Genomic DNA, 27,755 nt, shown 5'->3' on the forward strand with positions numbered 1-27,755 from the left:
GATGGCACAGCAGTTAACATCAACTTTGGTGCCAGACAGCCTGTCATCAAAACCTGGCTCTATCTCAGACTAGCTGTGTGAGTTCTTGCAAGTTACACATGCCTTTGCATGTCAGTTTCCTCCTGTCTATAGAATTGCAGGTAGCAGCAGTGCTTCCAGGGAAAGGAAAGTGTTTGTGAAGATTAAATGGTGTGTAGTTACCAAAGCATTTTCCCCAGTGTGTGGTACATAGTAAGCACTCAGTAAATGCTCTCTGGTTATTTATTTTTTTTTGCGGTACGCGGGTCTCTCACTGCTGTGGCCTCTCCCGTTGCGGAGCACAGGCTCTGGATGCGCAGGCTCAGCGGCCATGGCTCACGGGCCCAGCCGCTCCGTGGCATGTGAGATCTTCCCGGACTGGAGCACGAACCTGTGTCCCCTGCATCTGCAGGCGGACTCTTAACCACTGCGCCACCAGGGAAGCCCTCTCTGGTTATCTTTTAAATATAGGAAACAGCCATGTTGATTTAAATAGCTTCATTATTTATTAAATATGAATCCTCTAAAATAGATACCCTGAAGAATGGCTTTTCTCTAAAAACATTCTTTGATGTATTCTACAGCCGTGCTTCTCAACCCTGGCTGCACAAATCATTTGGGGAGCTTTAAAAATTACTGATGAAGGCTTCCCTGGTGGTGCAGTGGTTAAGAGTCTGCCTGCCGATGCAGGGGACACGGGTTCGTGCCCTGGTCTGGGAAGATCCCACATGCCGCGGAGCGGCTGGGCCCATGAGCCATGGCCGCTGAGCCTGCGCGTCCGGAGCCTGTGCTCCGCAACGGGAGAGGCCACAGCAGCGAGAGGCCCGCGTACCGCAAAAAAAAAAAAAAAAAAAAAAATTACTGATGAGATTCTAATTTAATTGGTCTAGGGTGCAGCCTGGGCATTTGGGTTTTTAGAAGCTCTCCAGGTGGTCGTAATGTGCCACCAAGCTTAAGCACCACCGATGCAGAACACTGATTTCTCCAAGTAGTCTCTGGACCAGCAGTATCGGCTTCACCTGGGAACATACTAGAAATGCAGTTTCTCCAGCCCCACCCCTGACCCACGAATCAGAAACTCCAGATGCGTAATAAGCACTCCAGGCAATCCTAATGCATGCTGAAGTGTGATATCCCCATTGCGGAGAACCCACTCTTCAGCTGATCTGAATTACTGAAGAGTCCCTATCACGGTGGAGGACCAGCACCAGGAGGTAGGACAGCTGGGTGCCAACCCCAGGTCTCCAAATACCTCACCGAGTTACCAGGGACACACCGTTTCCACTTTCTGGTATTGACTTCAATATAGGGGGGAGCTGGCATCTGAGAACCACAGCAAGAACTGATGCTTTTTTTTTTTTTTTTTTTTTTTTTTGTGGTACACGGGCCTCTCACTGTTGTGGCCTCTCCCGTTGCGGAGCACAGGCTCTGGACGTGCAGGCTTAGCGGCCATGGCTCACGGACTCAGCCGCTCCGCAGCATGTGGGATCTTCCCGGACTGGGGCACGAACCCGTGTCCCCTGCATCGGCAGGCGGACTCTCAACCACTGCACCACCAGGGAAGCCCAGAACTGATGCTTTTTAAATGACTGTTACCGGTTGAACTGTGTTCCCCTAAAAGATATACTGAAGTCCTAACCTCTGGTACCTGTGCATGTGACCTTATTTGGAAATAGGGTCTTTTTTTTTTTAAATAATCTCAAAAATTTTATTGCCTCTTTACAGAATTAGATATTTTACTTTAGAAATATTTTACTAATATGACAGGAAAAAAGTCATTACCATTCGTTTTGTTCACTCATATCCATTCTCAGCAACCTCAAGTTAAAAAGGAGATACAATTTTAGAAAAATACAAAAAATTATGAAGTGTTTCCTTAATAAGATAGCAGTTTCTAAAACTTCTCCCAAAATCCTACTAAAATATTTATAATACGGAGAAAAAAGGGAAAACCCACAATTGTTCTCAAGTTTTCTAGAAGCAAAATTGGTGGCCAATGCAGGCTTGGAAAGAGGGTCTTTACAGATGCAATCCAGTTAAGGTGGCCCTAATCCAGTAGGACTGGTGGTCTTACAAGGAGAGGGGAATTTGGACAGAGACGCACGGGGAGAGGGCTGTGTAAGGACAGAGGAGGAGAATGGAGTGAGGCAGCTGCAAGCCAAGGAATGCTGAGGATTTTACAGCCATCACCAGCAACTACGGAGAGGCAAGAAGGATTCTACTCAGAGCCTCAAAGGGAGCCTGACCCCCACTGACACCTTGATTTCAGACTTCCAGCCTCCAGAACTGTGACAGAATACATTTAGTTGTTTTAAACCATCACCTTGTTATGGCAGTCCTACAAAATGAATACACTGACCATGAAACAATAAATCCTAAATTTACCGTATTTATTTAATAAACATGCATATAGCACTTAATCCTTTCCAGGCACTATTTAAGGCTATCACAAACACAGTGTATTAACTTCTTGAATTCTCTTAGTAACTCTAGGAGATTGATAGTATTACTAACCCCGTTTTGTAGATGAAAGAATGAGGCAGAGTTGAAGTAACTCACTGAAAGCCACACATGCTTTAAGAGATAGAGCTGGGGGCTTCCCTGGTGGTGCAGTGGTTACGAATCCACCTGCCAATGCAGGGGACACGGGTTCAAGCCCTGGTCCGGGAAGATCCCACATGCCGCAGAGCAACTAAGCCCGTGCGCCACAACTACTGAGCCTGCGAGCCACAACTACTGTAGCCGGCACGCCTAGAGCCTGTGCTCCACAACAAGAGAAGCCACTGCAATGAGAAGCCCGCGCACTGCAACGAAGAGTAGCCCCCTGCTCGCTGCAACTAGAAAAGCCCGCATGCAGCAACGAAGACCCAGCACAGCCAAAAATAAATAAATAAATTAATTAATTAAAAAGAGAGCTGGGATTCAAACTCAGGCAGTCAGGCCTCTGAATGTTCTTTAAGATTCCCTGTTACGTCACGCTAAAGTCAAGGACCCACACATGTATACCCGTGTCCCAAAGCTTTCTCAGCTGGCTCCTTGCCTCTCCAGGCAAACACACAGTGACACATATAAGCACATACATGCAGCCAGAAAGCTGACATCTGTATCCACTCACATCCTTTAGGCATTACACATCCTGTCTGCTCATTACCTCTGCTGGGTACCAATCCTGGAAGATAACTGGTGGGTCCTTCCTCTCCTACCCTCATCACCCTACCTTGGGGCTTCTCCACGCTTCCACCAGAATGGCAAAGTTACAGAAGCGATAGTAGCACATCTTATCGCAATTCAAAAGGTCAAGGGACCTTGGCCACCACCTCTGACACCTCCATCTCTCTGCTGTCTTGCTCTCCATGTCTGTGCCTCTACCTGCCTCTGCTTCTCTCGCGGCCTGTGGCTGCCCTTCTGTCTTCCTTGCCTGGGTGGGCTCTCTTTCCACTAAGGACAGAGTCAGACCCAGTCTGACGATCCTCTGGAGCAGGGCAGGGGAATCTGCATAGCAGAGGGCCTAAGACAGAGGCAAGGCCCTCCTGCTGCTGGGTACATGGCCACACTACCCCTTAGATCCTCAAGAAGAGCCTAGTGGGAACTGCATCGGCTCTGGAAAAAGACTGCCTGAGTCCAAATCCTGGCTCCACAGTTTACTGGCTATGTAGCCTTGGACAATTACTTAGCCTCTTTGTAACTCAGTTTCCTCATCTGTTAAATAGGCATAATTCTTGTGAATTCTCACAACAACCATTTGCAGTAGGTGCTGACTTATAAATATTAAAGTATTTACAATAGGATCTGTCATCTCCCAAACGAGCTCCATATAAGTGTTGGTTAAATACTAGGCAATGGGAAGGAAATAAATGCTTCAAAGGAACATGAGGACAGAATCTATGGCACAGACAGTGGGAACTTCCCTGAATGCTTTCAGACCACTGGGCTCTGAACCCCTGGGCTAGACAAAATGCCCTCTGCTCTTAGCGTTGCGGAAATATCACGGACCTTGGCCCCAGGCTAACCTGGTTCTAACCAGCTGTGTGATCATGACTGTGGCTCTGTCTCTACGAGACTCATGCGTAGAAAAGTATTTGATAAGCCCTATTTCACAGAGTTACTAGGATGATTAGAAATAATGTGTTAATTCCCTAGCATGGTCTTTGGCCTATAACAGACACTCAGCAAATGCTATTTCTTTTTCTCCCCCTTCTTCATATTGGCCATCTGCATTCCTTCTTCCTTGCTTTTTTTATTTTTTTCTTTTTTTGCGGTACGTGGGCCTCTCACTGTTGTGGCCTCTCCCGTTGCGGAGCACAGGCTCCAGACGCGCAGGCTCAGTGGCCATGGCTCACGGGCCCAGCCGCTCTGCGGCATGCGGGATCTTCCTGTACCGGGGCACGAACCCGTGTCCCCTACATCGGCAGGCGGACTCTCAACCCCTGTGCCACCAGGGAACCCCCATGCTTTATTTTAATTTTAACTTGGTGTCTCATCTGCTCCCTGAGATGAGCACTCCAGGGAACCAAGGTAACTACTGAATACTTTTTCTTTCTCTGCCCCTTTTGATCCATCCATACCTTGTGCTTATTCGACCATAAACCAAGCCAGATACTCGGACAGATACTTTTCTCCCAGTCACTCTTTGACCCTCAGTTTCAGGCCATTACAAGTTACAGAATCTTGGATTCTCTGGGCTGGAAAGTCATTCTCCCACTCCAGCCGGGAGACCCCTTGCAACACCCCCAGCAGGTGGATGTCCCCCTCTCCACCTCCGTGACTGTCCAACTCCAGAGACAAGGGCTCCTCACCTCTTCAGGCAGCCCCTTCTAGGTCCCTATATGAGGATTAGTCTCTGAGCTGAGGCTGAGCTGAACTCTGCCTCTTATTTCTTATGCCCTCTTGGACACCGGTCGATGGTCTGCCTGCTTTTCACATCTAGCCTGTGCATGGATGAACTGATGGCTATCACCTTCCAAACTTTATCCCAAGCAACCTCTTCCAAGCAGTCTCTCCTGATCACCGAGGCTCTGTGTTCCTTCCCCAGCTCAGCCAACCTCCTTCTGCATTTCACACCCCTGTACCCGCACCTCTTCTCAGATCTCAACCCAGGGCTCCCAGGGGTGCTCTCTCTTTTACCCCCAGCCCACCCCAGACCTTTACTCCCCATCCAGAAATCACTCCTGTTTGCCAGATGGTCAGCCTCCATGGTTATCTCCCCTGCTAGACTGTAACCGCAGGGGCAAGGTCCATGCCAGCCTTGTTCAGATAGGGCCTTACACAGATAGGGCCTTGCACACATAGGGCCTTGCACACATAGGGCCTTGCACAGATAGGGCCTCACACACATAGGGCCTTGCACAGTTTTGGGCACAAGCAGGTACTCAGTACACACTTGTTGAATTAATGTATTAACAGATAACCACAAATCCTTCAAGTTCCATCTCAAACACCACTTGTTCCAGGAGGCATTTTCTGACCTCTCCCTTATAGGACATACCTCACTTCTGTTTTATATCCTAGTCGTTGGCCTGCTCACTCTCCTCGCCCCTCATTATAACAATCTGCATAATGCATATTAGTTCATATATTTCCTCTAGCACCTAGTTCAGCACTTGGCCCGGTCCGGGAAGATCCCACATGCTGCGGAGCGGCTGGGCCCATGAGCCATGGCCTCTGAGCCTGCACGTCCGGAGCCTGTGCTCCTCAATGGGAGAGACCACAACAGTGAGAGGCCCGCATACCGCAAAAAAAAAAAAAAAATGTCTCCAGACATTGCCCAGTGTCCCAGGGGCGGGGTGTGGGCAGAACTGCCCTGTGCCTGATTGAGAACCACTGCTATATACATAGGATCGTTAATGGTTTGCCAGCTAGTAAATACTATACCATGTATTAGGTACCTTCAAAGATTACCTTCTGTAATCCTCACAGCAACACTATAAAGTGGTGATTATTTCTTTTCTTTTATAAATGAGGAATCCGAGGCCCCGAGGGTTAAGCCTAAACTCGTGAAACGGGTAAAGGGACCAGGTGGGATTTGAGGCCCCCAGTCCTCAGCCTGCAGAGCCCTGCGCGCTCCCACAGCCTGCTCTGTTTCTTCTCTTGGACAGCAAACGATCAGTTACGCCTCATGACTGTCTAACTATGGGGGCCCGGTTCAGTAAATTATGGCGTGTCCCCTGGATGGAATATTATACAGCTATTAAAATGATGGACTGTCATTTAAAATGAGTACTATATAACAACATAGAAAAGTGCTAACTGGATCACATTAAGTTAAAAAAAGAAACCTGGAAATTAAAACTGTGTCTACATTGTGATTATCACTAGGAGAAAGTATATCTAAGCTGATGTGTTAGATTGAAGGTATTAAGGATAATTTTCCTTTCTTCTTTGATATTCATTATTGTTATCAGAATGTCTTTACGATCATTATTTTTAAGTAGCAGCAGGGTAATGAAATTCAAGATGTCAGCTTTGTCTTAGTTCCATCTTCCACCTGAATTAGTGGAATTCAGGCTACGCTAAATCCTGGAGTAAGGCAGGGGTTTGGCACACCCTTACCCTCCCAACCGCCCACAGCACTGTTGCATGTATGTTTCTGAACTACAACATCTCTCCTTGAACTGTACAGTCTCCTCCGAGCTCAGCCAGCTGCAAGCATAGAAGAAAATGGCTCTGAAGGTAGCGGTGTAGAACCCTCGGGGAGCCAGGGCTGTTAGGAACACACGGTTTTCGAATAGCAGATGTGTCCGTCCGTCAGACGGTACTGAGCAGTGCGCTGGTCTCATGCATTATGCATCGAGAGTGGCCTGGAACACTGGCCTGGCCGCGTGGGAGAAGTCTTGCATAAGGAACATCTGAGGAATTGACTGGAATGTCAAAATGTCATCAAGGATAAATGAATGGATGTGTTACTCTGGCTGTAAGAGGCAGTGCCGGCAAGACGACAGACAGCCAGCGGGCTGCCCAAGACAGACGGCGTTTGCGATGGAGATTCATGGTCTTTATGCAATGTGAGGTGCTGTGCGGGGAGAAGATTAGACAGAAATGCTCCAGCACTTAAGCACTGTAAAATCACAAGCATGAGATAAATTAATTAGTGAACACTAGGAAGGCGCCTGGTCTGTCTGTCCTCCTGGGGAAAGCCAGGATGGATGGCACTGGGCTGGAGATGATGGGTCTCAACACCAGCCTAAAGAAAGCAACTGAATTTACTGTGCAGTCATAAACCGCAGCTGATGGAAAGGTATGTCTGGTCTGCATTTGTTTTTTGCACGGGTACCGTTTCTGTCTCCTGCCCCAAGCTCTTTGTGTCTGTGCGTCAAGTGTCTTAGGTGACTCTGGGGAGACCCAGAATGGCTACCACTTGCTTCTAATGCCACCATGGGCGAAGGTGGGGGTGATGACGGTTATCGTAATCCCTCGACCCAGGGGAAAAGTCTCGCGAAGCCTGACTTCCCCTGTGGCATCCTACACAGGGGGTGCTCCATCCTCCGGTGATGGGAGGCTCACTATGTCACATTCAACCTGTTCTACTGTTGGACAGGCATCGTTAGAAAGTTCTTCTTCATGCTTCTCCAGCATCTTCTTCCTTGTAAACTTAACAACTAAAACAACGAGAATAGCTAATGCTCCCTGAGCATTTGCTAGGTGCCAGGCACTGTGTGCCCTGGCACAGTCGGGCTACCGCCTTATCTTGTAGCATCCTCACATTGCAGTGTAGGAAACAGGAGACCAGAGAAGGGGAGAAACATGCTCAGGACTACATAGCTAGTATATGGCAGAGCCAGACCCAAACCCAGGTCTGCTTAAAACTAAGTCTTAACATCTTAACGATCACACAAATGTAAGTCCCATAACCTCCTCTTAACAGAGTCTGGCTTTTAGAGCAATACAGAACATGAGAAGGCAAGAACTAATACTTTGAACATGTGTTGGGTACTTTGCTAAGTACCTGGCCTGGGTTAGCGTACTCCATCTTTCATGCAACAGCCTTGTGTTTGTGAAGTAAGTTACTATTTCTCCACCCGAGACCTCTCTTTTCTTGTCTTTTTTGGTTTGTTTCTATGTCCATTTATTTTTTATATACAAAAGTCAGTCGCATTCCTATATATTAACAACGAGCAATTCGAATATGAAATAAAAAGAACACTACCATTTACGATAGCACACACACAGAAGAAACATTCAGGTATAAATCCACCAAAATATGCATGGGACCTGCATGCCAAAAACTACAAGAGGGTGATGAAAGAAACCAAAGCAGACCCACAAAAATGAAGAGACATACCATGTTCCTGGGCCAGATGGCTCAATATTGTTAAGATGACAGATCTCACCACACTGATTTACAGATTCAATGCAAGCCCAATCAAAACCCAGTAGGATTTCTTGCAGACATCCACAAGCTGATTCTAAAATACTATTGCACATTTATTTTTAAAGAAAGAAGGGGGAGAAAAAGCCTTCAAACCTTCACTGTTCAGAAAATGAAACCCGACACCTGTTGTCATATTAAATATCATAATCGTTGGGTACATTTTTAAATAAAATTATTTCTCTATGCCTGGCATAGCTGAATTTGAATAAAATCCTCTCCATGGCACAACCCTATTTATAAGACATTTTAAACAAAAACGTGTTAAGAGACAAAAGGTTGCTCTGTAAAATTAAAAGTGAGACTCAAGAGGCCTATTTTAAAAAAAAAAGTCACAAAAACAGCCCTAACCCCATCCTCTCTTTAATCTTGGTCCTTATTTCTCCAGTGCAGAATATAAAAGTCATACAATTGTAAAAAGATGAACGATCCCGTTCCTGTTTGACTCTTGTCCCTTTTACACAGTGAGTGTATTAAAAGGAATGAAGTGGTTGGTACAGGTTTCCCCCCCGCCCACTCCCATTACAACTTGGAGCAATGGTTATACACCTTCAGGTAGGGACCGACTCTGGATCTTATTCATCTTTTATCTCACCAGGTCTGAGAGGGTGTAATTCTTATCAGTTTTGCTGCCTTATAAAGTAACCTTCAGAATTCTCGTCACAGCCACCTCCCAACCCGTGATGAGAACACAGCACCAGTAACTGGCAACTCTCTGTTCCATGGATTTCTTTCTTTAGGTAGCCTGTGCCCTGGTCAGTTTGGTGAGCCTTCATGTCCTTACACTTAAAATGACATTTCCTCACTGGAGCGACGCAAACATTTCATGAGATATCTACATGAAAGTACTTTGTAAACTGGAGAAACATGAGTGGACATAATAGAAAACAAAATGCAATAGTAACAATAACTACAATGTTCCGAGCATCTACAATGTACCAGACACAGAAGCAGATGTTGTACATGCATTGTATTATCTTCTGTAATCCTGGTAAATCCCCACAGCAACCCACCAAATTTGGTATTATTGTCCCGCTTTTATAAGATGCAGAAGCAGAGGCTCAGAGAAGTTAGGTCAGAAAGTAGTAGGGTCCAGGATTCCAATCCAAGTGCAGTCCATGCTCTTTCACTACAGTGCTGGCCTAGGTTTTAAGTATTATTTTCCTCACCATTCAGAGCTAATGCAAAGTGCTGTTTAAAGCCCTTAAGGAGTGGGAGGTGAGATTACAGAAGTATGATTTATTGAGCAAACTGCCCCCAGCCTAGATGGCTGGAAGACACCTGCACAGCAATCTAGTAGATGTATACACTTTGAATCAGCCGTGGATCTCCTGGAAAATCCTTAGATCCCACATTTTCATGGTAGTTTTGCTGTGTAAAGCAAAGATAAGACAAAAGAATGTACGAAATCCCACATCATATCTGAGGTTAGATTTTCCACCAGAAGTTTTCTCTCTCATCAGTAGATGTCCAAATAATAAATGACAGGGAAGCAAGAGAAAAGTAGAATAAAGTATAGGCAGTCTTAGCTTTTCTCCATTTCTAGAAAAGTGCACTGTCATTAAGCTGTTTTCCAAAACAAAACAAGCCTTCTTTAATCCTGAGGCTTCAACTTGGTTTATAACCTTAATAAAACCGTATTTTCACTCTTTACAAAAATTAAATCCTCCCATCTACTCAGTGCTCTGTGGTGACCTAAATGAGAAGGAAATCCAAAAAAGAGGGGATATATGTATACATATAGCTGATTCACTTTGCTGTACAGTATGAACTAACACAATATTGTACAGCAACTATACTCCAATAAAAAAAAAATTAAACCCTCCCAGTAAAAACAGGGTATTGGCCACACTAACCTTTCAATTTTTCCCCTTAAAAAACATGGGTGGCTGTAATATGCCCAATAATTCCCACTTAGAATGTTCTGCATAGTGGTTCAAAGGCACTGCAAGGAAAAACTGTTCCAGAAATGAACTTACTTACAAAACAGAAATAGACTCACAGACATAGAAAACAAACTTGTAGTTACCAAAGGGGAGGGGACAGGATAAATTAGGAGTTTGGGACTAAAATATATACACGACTATATATGAAATAAGTAACCAACTAGGACCTACTGTAGAGCACATGGAACTCTACTCAATATCTTGTAATAAGCTACAATGGAAGAGAATGTAAAAAAAAGAATATATATATTTATGCATATGTGTAACTGAATCACTTTTCTATACACCTGAAACTAACAGAGCATTGTAGATCAACTATATTTCAATAAAAATTTAAACAAAAAAATTGCCCCAGAAAGAAGCTCATCCAATCAGATCTTTAATTCTGATAAAAAGATTTCATAAGAAGTATTGAGCTTCTTGAGGTTTCATTCATGAAGAGAAGGCTAATGAACAACTATTTCTCAGGAGACTGATTGTGGCTGAGGGGTCTTTACTCCACCATACACCAGTATGAGGAGTAATTGTTATGAGAAATTAAATGCTGTTTTTAAGTGTGCCTGGGGCATTTTCGCCATTTATTAAATGGCTTCTACATACTTATGAACAGCATAAGGACTGTCTACCTCGATATCTATAGGGAGGAAGTGGTACCATCAAACAGCGTGTTATCTTCTACAGACTCTGCCCTCCACACTCAGGTGCCAACATTTTAACCAGAGGTGTGTCTATCTGATGAGCCCGTGGGGTCAAACTCTCATCTGAGGTTCTGGGTTAGGTGGCCAGACCAAGCCCTCATGCTAATCTTCCAAATGCCTATCTTCCAGGACCCTGGATTCTCAAACTCTCCCACACGAGTGGTTCTCGACAATAGTTTCACATTAGAATAATCTGGGGAACTTTAAAATGTCTAGGTACCACTTGAGACCAGTGAAATCAGTTCCCTAATCTTTCTTTAAAGGTTCTGGCCTGTGCTCCCCTCCCTCTTCGACTGCTCTCCTTAAACATACTCCAGTTCCTCTGAGCTCTGCTCCCAGGAAGGAGGCAACGTTCCCGAAGAGACTGTCCAGAGTAGAGTAGCCTCTTCCCCATCTGGAGAACCACGCCTCTTTTTAAGGCAGGTTTTGGCAGCCACATCATAAAGGACAAGCCTGTCCCCCAGCCCCTATATATTTAGAAATATCGTGACAGCCCTTCCAGTTTCAACTCCAGCCTTTTCTCTTCTCACTGGCCTATAACATCTTCTTGTGTTAAAATGACATTGTCTACCCGTGTGGTTTTTTTGCCAGAATCATTAGCTGACTCTGATCCCTCACTGAAATCAGCAGGGATGGAAACCAGGAGGAGGGGTGTCCTACCCAATTGCTCAGAGGAGAATTTTTGTAAGTTTAAGAACCACCATCTCCAACTGCCCTACTTCATTCTATTTGGCAAATTCTTCTTTCATTAACTTACGTTTGGAAGTTAAAAAACTCTATCTTCCCCCACCCCCGACACACCCAACCACTGCTAGGTTCTAGCTTAGCTCTACCATTTGATAGATGACAATCTAACGAAATGCAAGTGAAATGAAAACAAAATGCCATGTACCTTATATATTTTAATTTCTTAAGATAATTCCATGAATTGAGCACTATCATTCCCATTTTACAGATGGGAAACTGAGGCCTGGAGTGCTCAGGACTCACAGCTGCTAAGCAGTGGAACTGGGATTCAAACCTTCCCCTTCCTACTCCAGTCCTTTCTTCCTCTTTTTGTTTTTACTTTCCAAGTTTTTCCTAGCATGTCACCTACCTAGTTATAAAATGTATGTGTGTGTGTGCGTGTGTATTTCAAGATAATGAGGCCAAGGAGAAAAGTGGGTGAATGTGTTATTTCTTCAGTAAAACATCTTGCCTCTGCCCTATACCAGGCATCCTTTTTGGCCCTTTAGCCCATGGTATCTTTCCTCCAAGCTGAATCAGTGACTTCCTTTTCTTTATCACGTCTTCACTGCTCCTCTTTCATGGATTTACAACATTATTTTATAACTGTTTGTTAACATGTCCAAGACACCTTTTAAGCTCCTTGAGAGAAAGGTATTTCTTTTTAAATACTTAACACCTAGCTCAGTGCTCAGCATGAAGGAATTGCTCAATAGGTGCTCGTGAATGAAAGAATATGTCATTTAAACATCACGGCTGTTCTGAAATGCAGGCATTATTACCCCCGTTTTACAGATGAGAAACTGAGGTTGAGATGGAGTTCAGTAACTTAACTGAAACTGTGGAGCCCGAGTGCCTAGGGCTCTTTCCTACACGGCACAGAGACCTGTCTGCTATCTTGCTAAGTACCTCCAAGCCCGACCAGACAACTAGGTAATAAGTGGGAAAGCACTTTGGAAGAGATAAAGCTGTATATACAAACGAGATGTAAATTATCATCATCATCAACATTGCAAAGCTATAACTAAAGCACTTCCTCCCATTAAAAGCACTCTGCCAAAACACTTAGAAAGGCATTTTCCACTTTGTGCATCTCAGCATCCCATCTTCGCTACAGTCCTAGCTGCAAGAGTCATTCTCAGTTTGGGGACGTTTGCTGAAGGCAAGTGCTTTCAGAACTAAATCCGTTCCTGCCCTGGTGACGCATTTTTAAGGGGGCACTGTGGCTGGGCACTTCTGACCTTAGTTCTCTCCTCTGGCTGGTTCAGCAACAGGGTCTTACTACACTCTTCTGGGATACACCGTGAGCTCCCCCAGGCAGGAGCTATGTATTTAGATGCTCACAGCCCTCCTGCCCAGCAAAGGCACAGGTGAGAAGCAAATGCCTATGAATGAATGACTGCCTAAGGAAGGACTTTTTAGAGTTTACTTATCATCAGTAGTTAACAAAGTGGTGACCCAGTTAGTTTGTATACAAAGTGTCCGTAGGCAATGAAGTATGCATGTTCAAGGGCAGGCGGGGGGTATATACATACTCAGAGTAACTTGTCTCCAGTGACCAAATTGAATGGGGGTGTCACAGGTTGGGTTCCTGGAAGTTCGACTCTGAGACAGAGACTGACATGTAGGGGATATGTTAGGAGGAGCTTCTGGAGACAACATCTATGGAAGGGAAGAGGAGGGAAGGGCAGGAAAGGGAAGGGAGGGGAGGTTAGGGGAGAGAAGGGAAGAGGAGGGAAGGGGAGAGTAGGGGAAGAGAGGGGAGGGGAAAGGGAGAGAAAGGGAGGGAAAGGAGGAAAAGTGGGCAGAAGGGGAAGCTGAATGGAGATGTAGCTGCAGTGATGGTTTAAGCCAGCTCCATGGGAAGCTCTGACACTGGACTGATTTTTACACCCCTGTAAAAGTCAGCTATTGACCAGCTATTGGATGACCTTGGGTGAGGCAGCTCTGAAGATCAAGAAGTCCCAAAGGAGGCTGTTATCCAAGAGTTGTCTGCCAGCAGCAGTTCTAGCGACTGGGGTGGGGGCGGGTAAGTCCATTCTTGAAGGGGGATCTGAGTAGCACATCACAACACTGTCCATAGAAACTTCTCTTTCCAACCCTATTTCACTAGGTCATGCCTCTCTGTCAGCAGAGAATTCCCCCACTCTTTTAACTTCTTTATAAAGCTCAGATGTATTTACAGAATAGAAGCATTTAGAATCACACACCTTTCAGGACTTCCCTGGTGGCACAGTGGTTGAGAATCCGCCTGCCAATGCAGGGGACACAGGTTCCATCCCTGGTCCGGGAAGATCCCACATGCTGCGGAGCAACTAAGCCCGTGCGCCACAACTACTAAGCCTGCGCTCTAGAACCCACACGCCGCAACTACTGAGCCCACACACTGCAACTACTGAAGCCCACATGCCTAGAGCCCATGCTCCGCAACAAGAGAAGCCACCGCAATGAGAACCCGCACACGGCAACGAAGAGTAGCCCCACCTGCTGCAACTAGAGAAAGCCCGTGCCTGGCGACAAAGACCCAATGCAGCCAAAAAAAAAAAAAAATGGTTCTGAAGAACGTAGGGGCAGGACAGGAATAAAGACACAGATGTAGAGAATGGACTTGAGGACATGGGGAGGAAGGGTAAGCTGGGACGAAGTGAGAGAGTGGCATGGACATATATACACTACCAAATGTAAGATAGATAGCTAGTGGGAAGCAGCCGCATAGCACAGGGAGATCAGCTCGGTGCTTTGTGTCCACCTAGAGGGGTGGGATAGGGAGGGTGGGAGAGAGATGCAAGAGGGAGGGGATATGGTGATATATGTATACGTATAGCTGATTCACTTTGTTATACAGCAGAAACTAACACATCATTGTAAAGTAATTATACTCCAGTCAAGACATTAAAAAAATTAAAAACAATAAAGATACTAGTGCAGCCATTATGGAAAACAGTATGGGGGTTCCTCAAAAAACTAAAAATAGAATTACCACATGATCCAGCAATCCCACTCCTGGGCACATACCTAGACAAACTATGATTCGAAAAGATACATGCACCCCTATGTTCACAGCAGCACCATTCACAATAGCCAAGACATGGAAACAACCTAAATGTCCATCGACAGATGAATGAATAAAGAAGATGTGGTACGTATAAACAATAGAATATTACTCAGCCATCAAAAAGAATGAAATAATGCCATTTGCAGCAACATGGATAGACCTAGAGATTATCATACTAAATGAAGTCAGTCAGACAAAGACAAATACCACATGATATCGCTTATATGTGGAATCTAAAATATAATACAAATCAACATATCTACAAAACAAAAACAGACTCACAGACATAGAGAACAGCCTTGTGGCTGCCAAGGGGGAGAGGGGCTGGGGAGCGATAGAATGGGAGTTTGGGATTCACAGAGGCAAACTATTAATATAGGATGGATGAACAACAAGGTCCTACTGTATAGCACAGGAAACTATATTCAGTATCCTGTGACAAACTACGATGGAAAAGAATATATATATATATGTGTGTGTACAACTGAGACATCTGCTATACAGAAGAAATCAACACAACATTGTAAATCAACTATACTTCAATAAAATTAAAAACAAATAAAGATACTAGAATTTTCCAGGCATGGAAGGTCGGCAGGCATTCCAGGAAAAGGGCACACTGCAGGTACAAAGGTGGGACACTGAGAAAGGGACAGTTATATCGGGCTGATGTGAGGATCAGGAGAGGAGCTGTTCTCGAAGTCAGCATCCAAAATATTAAACTGAGTTGTGTGTGAAATTCAGATCCCCAGGCCACACTTTCAAAGGAACTGAGCCGATCTGGGGGTGGGGCCCAGGAATCAGAATTCTCACGAGGTCTTCCCCGTGGCTGAAGAGCAGCAGGAGGGCAGCGTCTTTGACTTGCCTTTATGGTAATGCGTTCTATTCTCACCTGTCAACATATTTGCTGTCAGCTTTTGGTAATTGATACTTATCATCTTTAAACGGCTTCCTTCTATTCCTAGTTTTCTTCATTTTTATTTGAAGTGACTGACAAATTACATAAAATGCTTTTCGAGTCGCTCTTGATATCATCATTTCAAATTCCTCTTTAAATGTATTGAGGCAATGATATTTGATTTCCAACAGCCTCTGACGTGAAAAGGTGTATGCATTTCAGAAAAGAAGGCAGTTTCTTACTTTGGGTGAAAACCTACTAAGTGCTAGGCATTTCCCAAACTTTGCCTCACTGAATCCTTGCAAGGTCTCTGTGAGGAATGCATTTTTAATCTCTACTTTACAAATTAGGAAACTGAGACTGAGAAAAAGTGAAGTGGCTTGTTCAGGTCACAGATGCAGAACAGGAGCAAAGGTTGCCTTAAAGCCACAGAAGCAAGGAAGATACAGGGTCTGGAGTTATCTAAAAATTGTTATTTTTTTTTTTTTTAAAGAACAGATCATCTGTTGACTTTAGCTGTTATGTCTTTTAATTTCATCTTGTTCTTTCATTCATTCCACACACATTTACTGGGGGTTCACTGTGTGTGCTAGGGCATCATGGGGAACACTGCAATGAAAAAGAAACATCCTTAAGACACATTTGCTCCTGCCCATGATAACAAAGTGACTGCGGTGAGAATTGGAGAAAGGGACATTCCTGCAGGTGGAAAGAATCAGAGAAGTCTTTCAGTGGGAGCTAATGTTTGACACGGACCTTGAAGAAGAGGTGTAGGATTTAAATATGCTGGAATGGAGAGAAATAGGATGGACGTGAAAAGCCCAAGTGTTCTGGAGTGTTTGCACACAGGGACCAGCCCAGGAGGAACCCGCCTCTGCGACACTCACACAGGTGAAGTGAAATAGTTAAGTACTCTCTCTCTGCCAGAATGGTTGGTAAACATCTTAGTGCCTTTTCAAGAACTACTACACTAAAATGTCTCTGTTCAAAACAATTACTGTGCCCATCACCTGCCTTGAGGTAAATTATGAACATAATTTACCTATGAACATACACCAACTCTTAATATCCTTTCAAAAAGCAGACACTGAAGTTGTTGGGTGCTGCTTTACTACAGAACGGTAAAGAGGAATTCTAGAGAAGCATTTCTGTCAGCTCAGGAGGTGAGGAATAATAGCTGCTGTTTATTAAATACCTACTTTGTTTCAGCCACTCTACAGATACACTCGCTCATTACCCCTCATGAAAATGCTGGGAAGTTACAGCTGTTACCACCATTTGCAGATGAAGAAACTGAGGCTCAGAGTGGTTCCACGATTGCTCAAGGTCTGAACAGTCTGGAAGAAGAGGCAGACCTAGAATTGTGATCTAAGTCTGACACCAAAACCCACATTATTTTAATTTTTAAAATGTGTACTGGACCGTGAAGGACCGCATTCTAGACTCCTCTGTCCCTGGGTCCCAAAGTGCCTTCTACCTATAGCTCTACTTATCCGTGTCATTAGCATTCTTTTGGTCACCCCTTACTCTATTCCCTTGGCTACCACCGATCTGGCTGCCCTGTGCTCTCAGCTCTGACCACATGGCAAGTCCTCAGGACAGCGAAGACAGGATTACCTCAAGGGCCTCCTTGCCAGCCAGGAATAGCTACCACTTCTTGTCCCAAGCAAGGCACAGATGTCCCTGCACAGAACTGAGGCTGTAGAGGCACACACACTTGCACTCAAATCCTGGCTCTCCCACAGCCTGGCTAAGGGCTCTCCAAGCACATGGTCCAGGCAGGAGCCCTGAAGGTCTAGTGAGAAGGATGGGCGGGGCTTGAGGGTATGTGGTCCTGGATTCAAACCCTAGCCCTGCCACCTCCTGGCTGTGGGATGTACACAAGTCCTCAAATCTCAGTCTCAACGTCTAAATAGACTCAACACGATAGCATGTATCTCGCAGGGCTTGCTGTGAGCATCAGATAAACCCTGTACATCATAGCTACCAGCTAGTAATTGTTTTCAACTTCTGCCTCCTTCTAGGCTGGTTCAGCTGCCCTGCATTCACCTTTGTGTCTGCAGTGGCTAACGCATGGTGCAGCATATTGTAGGAGCTCATAAAGCAGGATGAATCTTGAAACCCATCCTCTCCCTATCTCAAAAGTCTAGGGCAGGGATAGGAAGACTATGGCCCTCAGGACAAATCTGGCCCACTGTCTCATTGTTTTAAATAAAGTTTCATTGGAACACACCCATGCTCAAACGTTTACATATCGTCTATGGCTATTTTCATGTTACAACATCAGAGTTGAGTAGATGCAACAGAGAACCCATAAAGCCAAAAATAGGTACTACTGGCTCCTTACAGAAAATGTTTGTGGACCCTTGGTCTCGTGTATGGGACCGTTCCATGGGGGAGAGCCACTGAGGCCCTCTTGGCTTTGAAAAAAAAATTCCTCTGTTCCTCCCCCACCTACACTTTACATCTTCCTTCCCCGGTTTATCTAATTTTTCTTCTTATCTCTCTTGGCCATTACATAATACCTATACTACTTTTCCTATGCATGTCGTTTATTTTCTATCTCCCCCACTAAACATCTTCATGTGGGCAGGGACTTTTGTTTGTTGTGCTAACTCTTATAGCCCAGAACCTTGACCAGTGTCTGGCACATAAGTGGGAACCCCACAAAGACTTGTTGAATGAATAAATATGGATTTCATGGAAAAGACTGTTCAGCCCAAGTGTGTTGGAGGCTTTCTCTTTCATGGAAGATTTTGAGGCTTTTAGAGGGACGAGGTGATGCCTTAACCCCTGCGAGGATGGTATTATGTTTCCTATTTTACAGATGAAACAACTGAGACTGGGTAGGTCTGTGCTTCTCAGACTTTAATGAGCCCATGAAGGAATTGGGAATCTTGTTACAATGCAGGTTCAGGAGGCCTGAGCTGGGCCACCAGGTGCTACAGTTCTACAAGCTCCTGTTTGATGCCAGTGCTGGTCTATGGACCACACTTTTGAGTAGAAAGGGTTTAAAGCACCCACTCAGGGTCTCTACCTAAGATGTGGCGGAGTGGAGTTTTGAATCTGCAGACCGTGGGGGTCCTCATTTCCTTTCCGTTCCCCCTTCTCTATCTACATGCATCGCTCCCTCCTATGGTTTCACAAGACCTGTCACACATCCCCTTCTCAGCTCCCTGTCCCCAGACACTCTGCCTCCAGACCTTCCCTTCTCGAGACACCCCACCTCCAGCATCTGCAGCTCTCCCTTCTGCACAGGCTCCTCTACGTATACACGTGCCCAGGATTTTCTGGCCCTTCAAGTGGCCAGTCTCACGTTCTCCTCTGTTTTAGGGCCTAGTGGTTAAGAAGAAGTTATCTACCTCATGGGTCCTAGGCAGGCTGGCTTCCTCCCTCAAGGCTACCCCATGACCTGCACCAGTGACTTCTGATGGTCAAGGGCCACGCCCAAGCCCTCCACTTCCTTCTCTCTGCAGCATCTGCTACTGTCAAGTCCTCCTTCTGCAACGGGCTTCGCTTGGTTTTAATGGTGCTCCTCCTACCTTGCTGTCTGCTTCCCCAGTTCTTCTCCCCCTCTGAACCTTTAACCATGGCCAGCTCCTGAGCTGGCCTGAGTGTCACAATCTAGGATCTGTCACTTAGAACTCCAAGTCTGCACCCATTGGAAGCCCCTGTTTATCACTGCAACTTGAACTATAAGGACTTGCATATCTATATCTCCACATCGTTCATCTTTGATTTCACCACAGGGTCCAGCACAGAGAATGGTAAAAAGTGGGCATCCAGACAGTGCTATGTACACTGGCTAACGGACTGAGGGGGTGAGTTGCCCAGAAGGCATTGCATGCCCACACCTGCTGTGGAACATTGATGCCATGAGGACCTCTAGAAGACCAGAAGAGCCCCCAGGGGCCGCCACTACTGCCCTGACTCCTTATGGTTTCTGAAAGGGGAAAGACAGAAACTAACATTTCACGAGTGCCACTTTTTTGCAAGGCACCTCACAAAATCCCTCATTCCCTACGAGTTAGGCACTTTCACCCCTATTTCAGGGTTGAGAGGAATGAGGCTGAAAAAGTTCAGAAATCTTGCTCAAGGCCACGTAACTGGTGACTGACAGAGATGTGACTTGAACCCAGAGCTGCATGACTCTTTCCACCACAGCAACAGCAGCCCGCACTGTCTCACACCTCTCTGCCTTTTGCATGTGCTGTTTTCCCTGCTCACAATTCTTATTTCTTCAGTACTGGATAAATCCATCTCTAAAAGCACTGATAACTATCCCCTGTTCCACTAAAAAAACGGTCACCCGACTAAGTGCCCCTATTCCATGGTACACCTCCGCCGAGATTTCAAGTATCGATACTTGATGTTAGGCTAGTCTCTCTGACAGGCTTGTGTACTGTGAGGGTGAGGCTCAAAGTCCTGGCCATCTCTCCATCCACAGTGTCTGGAACATAATGTGCATGTTCAATGCCTATTTGTCAAATGAATGAATGAACAAACGAAGCAAGGTTTCGGGCATTTTCAGTGTCGGTGGCCGGCGTTCATTGGTTCCTATATAACATGAGGGTGGTGATACCAGAATCTCATCTGCTCACTGCGTGGACCTGTTGACCAGGGACCCAAACGCTGAGCAGAGGGATGGGGAGGCTTTTGCTGGCTCCATCCTCATCTGTGAAGGCTTCAGCAGATGATCACTAACAGATATGGTCTCTCTCACAAAGCTGGGTTTGCCAGCGGTGGAGGAAGACACGGAATGATGGATAATGGACTTTACAAGGAGTGAGGCATTCTGAGTTTTAATCCCACTCTTTTGCTAACTGGAGCGTGATTTCACACACTTCTTTGGACCTCAGTTTTCAAATATGGAAAATGCCTATTAGAAATGTGAAACTAATTCAGTGGTTTTCTAACTCTTCATTACCAAAGATCTATTTATGGAGTTTTTCTCCGTTACCCTCATGTTGTGAAAACGTCTGGTTTTGTAATAAGAAAAATCATCGTCTTTATTTAGAAAGAATTGTTAGGCAATCAGCCATCTATAACTACCAACAAAATGCATTGATAGCATGACATAACTAATGATAAACGTCAGACTGAGATAATTCCAGTCCCAAAGACCGAGTATATTTCTGTCACCTGTGAAGCTGATTCTAGATAAAGCCACGATTCCCTGTAGACTTCCTGAAATAGTGGAGACAGCCAATGAATTTCCTTCTAATCTTTGAGCCCCTAGGGCTACACGTTCCCCAAGTACGTACAAATGGACTTTGAAGTTGCCGAGATCAGTGATTTTGTTTTATGTGTGCAAATCCTGCAGGAGGATTAGGTTTTCCTCTTGCTGGAATTTGAGGATTTCTAACTAGAGAATTACACTGACAAAGGAGAAACAGCCCTTCACATCTTCAAAAACAGGGGAAAAGATCCAAGATGGCAGAAACATAACAGACATGAACATTTTCAACATGGACAGTGCATTTTCAAATGGAAAACATCTAGGCAAAATAAAAACTTTGAGGCTACAGGTGGCTTAGACGGAAGTGAGTATGAGAAACCAACAGACGGTTGGTGCAGGAAATGCATGCTACAGGTTGCCTTACAGGGCACAAAGCAACGTCACCCCGGATCGATACTTACAAGTAATAGGAGTAGGAATAAGCATTTCTTCTATATATTGATGGGCAGTCAGATGATGGAAATGTCCAAAAAAGGGGGGAAAAGAAAAGACAAACAAACAAGAATTAGATTTATAGGAAATCTTGGTTCTTAGAAATGCACATAGTATTTCAGCATCCCTAAGCTCAAGGAGATGCAAGTTTCTCAACTAGTCATCGTCCCCGAGAATCAGATACTTTCAGCGGTAGAAGAAAGACCTCTCCTATGATGGAGAAACTCACTATTCATGCAGAGGAAGCCACATTGCATTTGGTTGTTTTAGTCATTTGAAAATTCTTTCTTACGGTTAAACTAGCTTCCTTATAATTATAAGTTTTCGGTCTTGGGTCAGATTTCTGTGGCATTCTAGAACTAGTTTACCACTCTTCCACATGACAGTGCTCCTAAGATCTAAGGAAAACCATAATGACTTTTATCTTCTCTGTTTTAGGTCAAATCACATCAGAATCTACTTAGTAACGTCACACCAAAAGAAAGGAAACTGTGTAGCCAGCATCCAAGATGGCTCCCCAATGATCCACACTTCCCAGCACTCATGCCCATGTTAGTGCTTGGCCACACAGCATCAGGGTTGGCCCTGGGTGACCAACAGAATGTGGGTGGAGTTACATTCTGGGACTTTCTAGGATAGGACGGATAGAGAAGCCTTGCAGCTCTTTCTGGGTCTTTGGAACTCTCACTTGGAACCCTGAGCCTCCATGTAAGAAGTCGAAGTATCCTGAGCTTGCTGTGGTCTGAAGGGACCATGTGAAGAAACCACACAGAGAGGCCCTAAGCCTGTATGACCAGAAAGAGACATCCAGCCAACCTCGGGCTGTTCCCGCCCCAGCCAACTGGATTACGCCAACTGAGACCATTGATATCATAGACCAGAAATAAGTCATTCCGCCAAAGTACGGATTCATGAGAAAAACAAATCACTAACTTTCATGGCTTATTTTTAAGTCGCTAAATTTTGGGAAGTAGTTTGTTACATTATCAGGAGAAAACCAGAACAACATTCAAACTTCATCATGAAAAACCACTGCACTAAAAGAAAGGCATTCCAAACTTCAGTGTGAACAGACTACAACTTGAACAAACTCTCTGTGCCGGCATTTTCTTATATGATCCTTAGGTGAGTTGAACTAAATCACTAATATTCAAACCGTGTTCCCAGGATTCTGTAGAGCAGCATCACTGTAATGGGGAGGCGGGTACTGAGGTAGGGCTGCCGCTTCTCTGCCATCCACCACATTCGGAGCTTCTCCATTTTAATCTGTTTCATAAATTGGCATTTCATTTAAGATTTCACATGACTAAGAATTCCACTCTCCAAAAGAATGGTTGAAAAATCACTGCCTGCAATATGTCTCTTCTAGCTCTTGGCTTCTGAACAATAAAAGAAAAACAAATAAGTCCGTGATATTCCCTTTGTTATAACTTTTCGTATTTTGTAGAAAAATAAATAGGAACATTTTTATTTTACAGACTTAGCTCCACTGACAATAACTGATACATTTGTGGATTGAGAAAAACTGCTGAATAATCCAGGTCCCCAAATATCCATCTGAGCGGGCAAGAATGATTTGCCTCCTTCTTGAGTTATTTGGTTAATTGCAACTGTTATCCAGTTGGGTTACAATAGGAAGATGCGGTCTTTATATCCACAGGGTGGGAACATGTCCTCAGAGCTCCAAATTTCCCCCTCTTAAGTAGGAACTGGCCAAAGTCCCCAAGGCAGGGCCATCTCTAGGCTTTCTTTCATTTATCAAGAGAGACAAATTCCATAGATCCAGAAGGAAAGTGACATCTGAGAGGTAAGACACCATGGCAGAAGGGAAGCCCCGTACCTCCTTAGGAGGCTGAGCTGGGGAAAATGAACCATAGTGCAGCAAGATCGGGTTACTCATAAAACTGTGCAGTATCTTTGGCCAAATGAACAGTGGCTCCAGATGATGAAAGGGGTGAAGGACTTCTAACTGATGGGTGGGATCTGGAACAGCCCATATAAGTCATCCAAGCCCCTCCACCAACCATAACAGGTTGGCACTGTAAAGTGACCATTCCTCGTCTTCATTTCTGGCTCTGTGGTCCAGAGCCTGGGAGTGTAATTCCTCAGGGGCAGAAAGCTCAGGATCCATTTGATGGAGACTCACAGACATCTCTGTTTTCCATATTGTCAAGAACACTGCACAGAGAATGGAGGGCCAGTGTGCTGATCTCAGCTCTTTCGCTTGCTCTCTGTGACATCTTGGGCACGTCAACGCCTCTGCCTGGATCTCTGTTTCCTGATCCGTGTACCAAGGTGAACGGCATGGATAACTGCCAGCTTAAACAGCTTTGAGGAGTGGAAATATGATAAGTCTTAGCATCCCAGAACCACCACTTGCTGACTGCATGGCCTCGAGCAAGTCGCTGTATCTCTGAGCCTCAATTTCTCCATCTCAACGCTGGGGGCAATAATGATCTATTCCCAAGAGTCATGGTGGGCATTAACATTATATTAATCTAAATTACTTTCCAATTATATATGGTATGTAATACACAAAGTATTTTAAGTAAAATACATTAATCTAATTTAATATTAGAATATATTAAACATCTGAAATATACTAGGTTTCAACAAAGGGGAGTTCGGGCTTCCCTGGTGGCACAGTGGTTGAGAGTCCGCCTGCCGATGCAGGGGATGCGGGTTCGTGCCCCGGTCCGGGAAGATCTCACGTGCCGCGGAGCGGCTGGGCCCGTGAGCCATGGCCGCTGAGCCTGCGCGTCCGGAGCCTGTGCTCCGCAACGGGAGAGGCCACAACAGTGAGAGGCCCGCGTACGGCAAAAAAAAACCAAAAAAACAAAAACAACAAAGGGGAGTTTATGTTCTCCCCTTACCCACAGATAAAAGGTTTGCTGCTTCTCACTCTGGTGACCAGGAACAAAGTGTTCACCTACTTAGGAATATTAAAAATAGTAATAAAATTTTAACAAATTAGTAATAAAATAAGAATACTTATGTAGCACTTACTATGAGCCACACACTGCTGTAGGCTCTTCCCATACATTAACTTGTGTATTCCTCACAACCATCCTGAGAGATAGGTATTATTATCATCCCCACTTCACAGATGAGGAAACTGAGGCAAAGAAGGTTAAGTAACTTGCCTAAGATCACACAGTTAGTAACTGGACTTGGTAGCAACATGCCTCTAAAGCTCATGTGCTGGACCACTAGCCTGTGCTGGCTTCGAGGAAGAAAGACTATAGATATACGTTGGGCAACACAGTGGGTCAGGCACTGAGATGCCACAAGCCTTATCTCTTTTAATCCTCCCCCTGGCCCTATGGAGCAGGTACTACTCTTCTCATTTCTAGTTGAGGAATCTGAGGCTCTAAGAGGAAACCCCTCACTAGGTCTAATACTTTGTGTATTTGGGGACCAATTGCAAGGCCTCCATCCTGAGCCAGGATTTTCTCACCGTCAGCAGCCCCAGGCTACACTCTTGGGTCTCGACATTCTGGGCCCTCTGGTTTTCTGCTCTCAATCTTCAGGACTCACCTCTGCCTGGGCCACCTCCTCATTCCAACATGCTTCCTTAACCTTCAACTCACCTCCGCCAAGTAGCTGAGTTATCCTGGATGTCACCCAAAGCCAGTGCTACCCCTGACTCAGCTTCAAGGCAACTCCAGAATGACGGCACCTGACGAGCTTCTATTAATTGAATATGTTTTCCAAATTAAACTGCAAAGTCTTCCAGGGAAAGGATCAAAACAGAGTATACATGTGTCCTTTCTCTCAGGCTTGAAGATTTACTGAAGGTCTAAATTTACAAGGATACAGTGATATTGCAAGTAACAGATTGCCTGAGACCAAAGATCCTCAGCAGGAAGACAGCTGTGCTTAGGAAAAAAAAGAGAAAAACCCAAACTTAATAAATCACATACTGTGGAATCTTTTCAGCTGGCTGACAAGAATGACTTGAGGTATAGCTTCCCTTTGTTTCATACTACTTAAACAAGACTAAGTTGTCTATTTAACCATCCACTTGACCATCTCCCTGTCCATCTAGTTCATAACCCCACCCATGCACCCTTCCATCCATCCATCCCTCCATCCACTTAACAATCTATACATCTACTTATCCGTCTAGCCCATAACCCCACACACTCATCAAATCATCCATGTGCTCATCTACTCATTCATCCAACAATCAATCTGTCATCCACTCATCCATCTTTCCATCACAGCCAAAACTTTTTAAGGACCTATTATATGATTGTCTCTGCCAACTACCCGAGATTGAAAGAGAAATGCCATCGTGATCCAGCCAATATGTCTCATGGGAGAACCAAACAAAAAACTTATAAAATAGATGATAATAATAGCTACCATTTAGATAGTAGGAGGTCACTTATGTGTCAGGTGCTGTTCTCAGTACATTATGTGGACTGTTGTATTTCATCCTCACTAGAAGCATTATTATCTGTTTTACAGGTGAGGAAAGTGAAGCGCAGAGAAGTTAAGTAACTTGCCCAAGTTTATATAGTTGGTAAGCAGCATGGCAAGGATTACAATCCAGGAAGTCTAACTTTAAGAGCCTGCATTAATAACTACTACGTTATTATCTTCTGGAGTGATAAACGGTATGAGGTGGCAGCTCAGGGAGCTGTGGGACCATATTTGAGGGTAAGGGGTGGGGATGGGGGAGAGGTAATTTGGTTTAGAGTCTATGATGCCGGAGTTGTAAAGTCCAGGAACACTCAGATGGAGTAGGAGGGAGGGTATTTCCAGGCTGATGGATATCTGTTTACAGAATGGGTGGGGGGTTATCAAGGTGGGAATGTCAAGATGCTGGTAGTTCCCAAAGAGTCTGAGGAGCTTACTCTCACAGGGAGAACTCAGGTCACAGGGACAACTCAAAGAGCCAAGTGGTCAAATATTTTTCTAGATGGATAATTCTGGCAGGAGCGTGAGCAAAAGGCGGAAAGGGAGAGGGACTGGGGTCATGAAAGCTGCCGTAAGGGTCAAAGCAAGAGATGTCAGGGGCCGAGCCTGCAATGGCTATGAGGAAGGAGAAGAGGTGATGTGAAAGGTGGCTAGAACACAAAAGCAATAGGTGATTAAATGTGAGCATTTTGAAGACGACTGCCAAGGTTCTAGCCTGAGCGGCTCCCCTAGTGAGTGCAAACAGGAGGAGGATTCACTTTTCAGGGTGTGGAGTAAGGAGCAGTTTAGAATGGGGTGGACAGAACAAGATAATATCAACACATGTATTGGAGGCTGCTTTCCTACCTCAACGAACCATTCAAAATGATGTCACACAATTCAGCATATCAGCAAATCCTGTTTTACATTTCATCCAGGTGAGATGGTGTTAAGAGTGTAGACTCTCTAATCAGATTGGCCAGGTTTCAGACCCAGCTCTTCCACTTACTAGCTACGTGATTTGGGGCAATTTCTTTAAGTTCTACATGTGTCAGTTTTGTGACCTGTAGCACAATCTAATAGCTGCCCTGCCTCTTCAGCTTACCCAGTAGTTAGCTTTTCCTACTGCCTCATTATTTTTTCTCCTGGAGAGATAGTGTGTTCTCTGAGTCTCAGACCATGGGACATCTTTCACATACTGCCCTTCCGGCCTGACCCTCCTCCGCACCCCTCAGGGCTGGGTTCACCCCTGATGCTTAACAGTGACATCTGGATCTGCGTTCTGAGTGAAGCTTTCTTGCCCAAGAGATGCAGTGCAATCCTGGGCCCCATCTGTTCTAATTTTACTGGGATTCAACACATTTTTAGGGAATCCCAAGTATCTGCAAGGCACATGTGCGATGAGGATGAATCAGAACAGACAGTTGATGGTCCAGTGGAGAAGATAAGATGTGAATACAAATAACAAATGTAAGACGGAACATAACCTGGATCCTCATGGAGGGGATCCAGACGGTGAAGAGATTGAGTCTACACTGAAGGTCAGAAGGGATTATTGGAGAAGGTGTCTTTTAAATCAGACCTTAAACATGGGTAGTATCTGGTCACATGGAAATGAGGAACATAGGCATTGAAAGAGGAGAAAACTTCACAAGCAAAGGTATAAGTGTGGGGTGAGACTTCAGGAAATCTGCCAGAATCACCGTGAGCAAGGGGACAGCGTAGCTCGACAAGGCTCTCAGGTGACGTAAGTCTGTGCTTCTTGCCTTATTTCCACCCTACGAACCGCTGTTACAGGGAAGGAAAAGCCGTTGAAGGATTTTAGAATGCAGGTTTGGGAGTACAAGTTTTAGTTTTCAAACATCACTTTGGCTACCGTGTGGAAGATGGGTTGGAGAGGTGGGGCCAGAGTCAGGGAGGCTGGCGAAGAGACTCACAGAACAAAGCTACAGAGGCTTGCACCAGGGAAGAGGC

At 45.0% G+C, this 27,755-nt stretch overlaps 1 protein-coding gene across 2 annotated transcripts in view; it reads right to left on the reverse strand.

The window, feature by feature from the left end:
- Positions 1 to 27,755, reverse strand: part of PTPRT (protein tyrosine phosphatase receptor type T) — a 1,098,787-nt gene that overhangs the window by 134,224 nt on the left and 936,808 nt on the right. The window contains exon 15 of one of the 2 annotated variants that reach the window (XM_033841064.2): positions 21,347 to 21,376. The exons of the other annotated variant lie outside the window; for it this stretch is intronic. Within the exon in view, the coding sequence (XP_033696955.1) occupies positions 21,347 to 21,376 (30 nt within the window). The remainder of the gene's footprint in view (positions 1 to 21,346; positions 21,377 to 27,755) is intronic. 2 annotated transcript variants of the gene reach the window in all.

This window comes from Tursiops truncatus, chromosome 15, assembly GCF_011762595.2.
Source record: "Tursiops truncatus isolate mTurTru1 chromosome 15, mTurTru1.mat.Y, whole genome shotgun sequence".
Lineage (NCBI taxonomy): Eukaryota > Metazoa > Chordata > Mammalia > Artiodactyla > Delphinidae > Tursiops > Tursiops truncatus.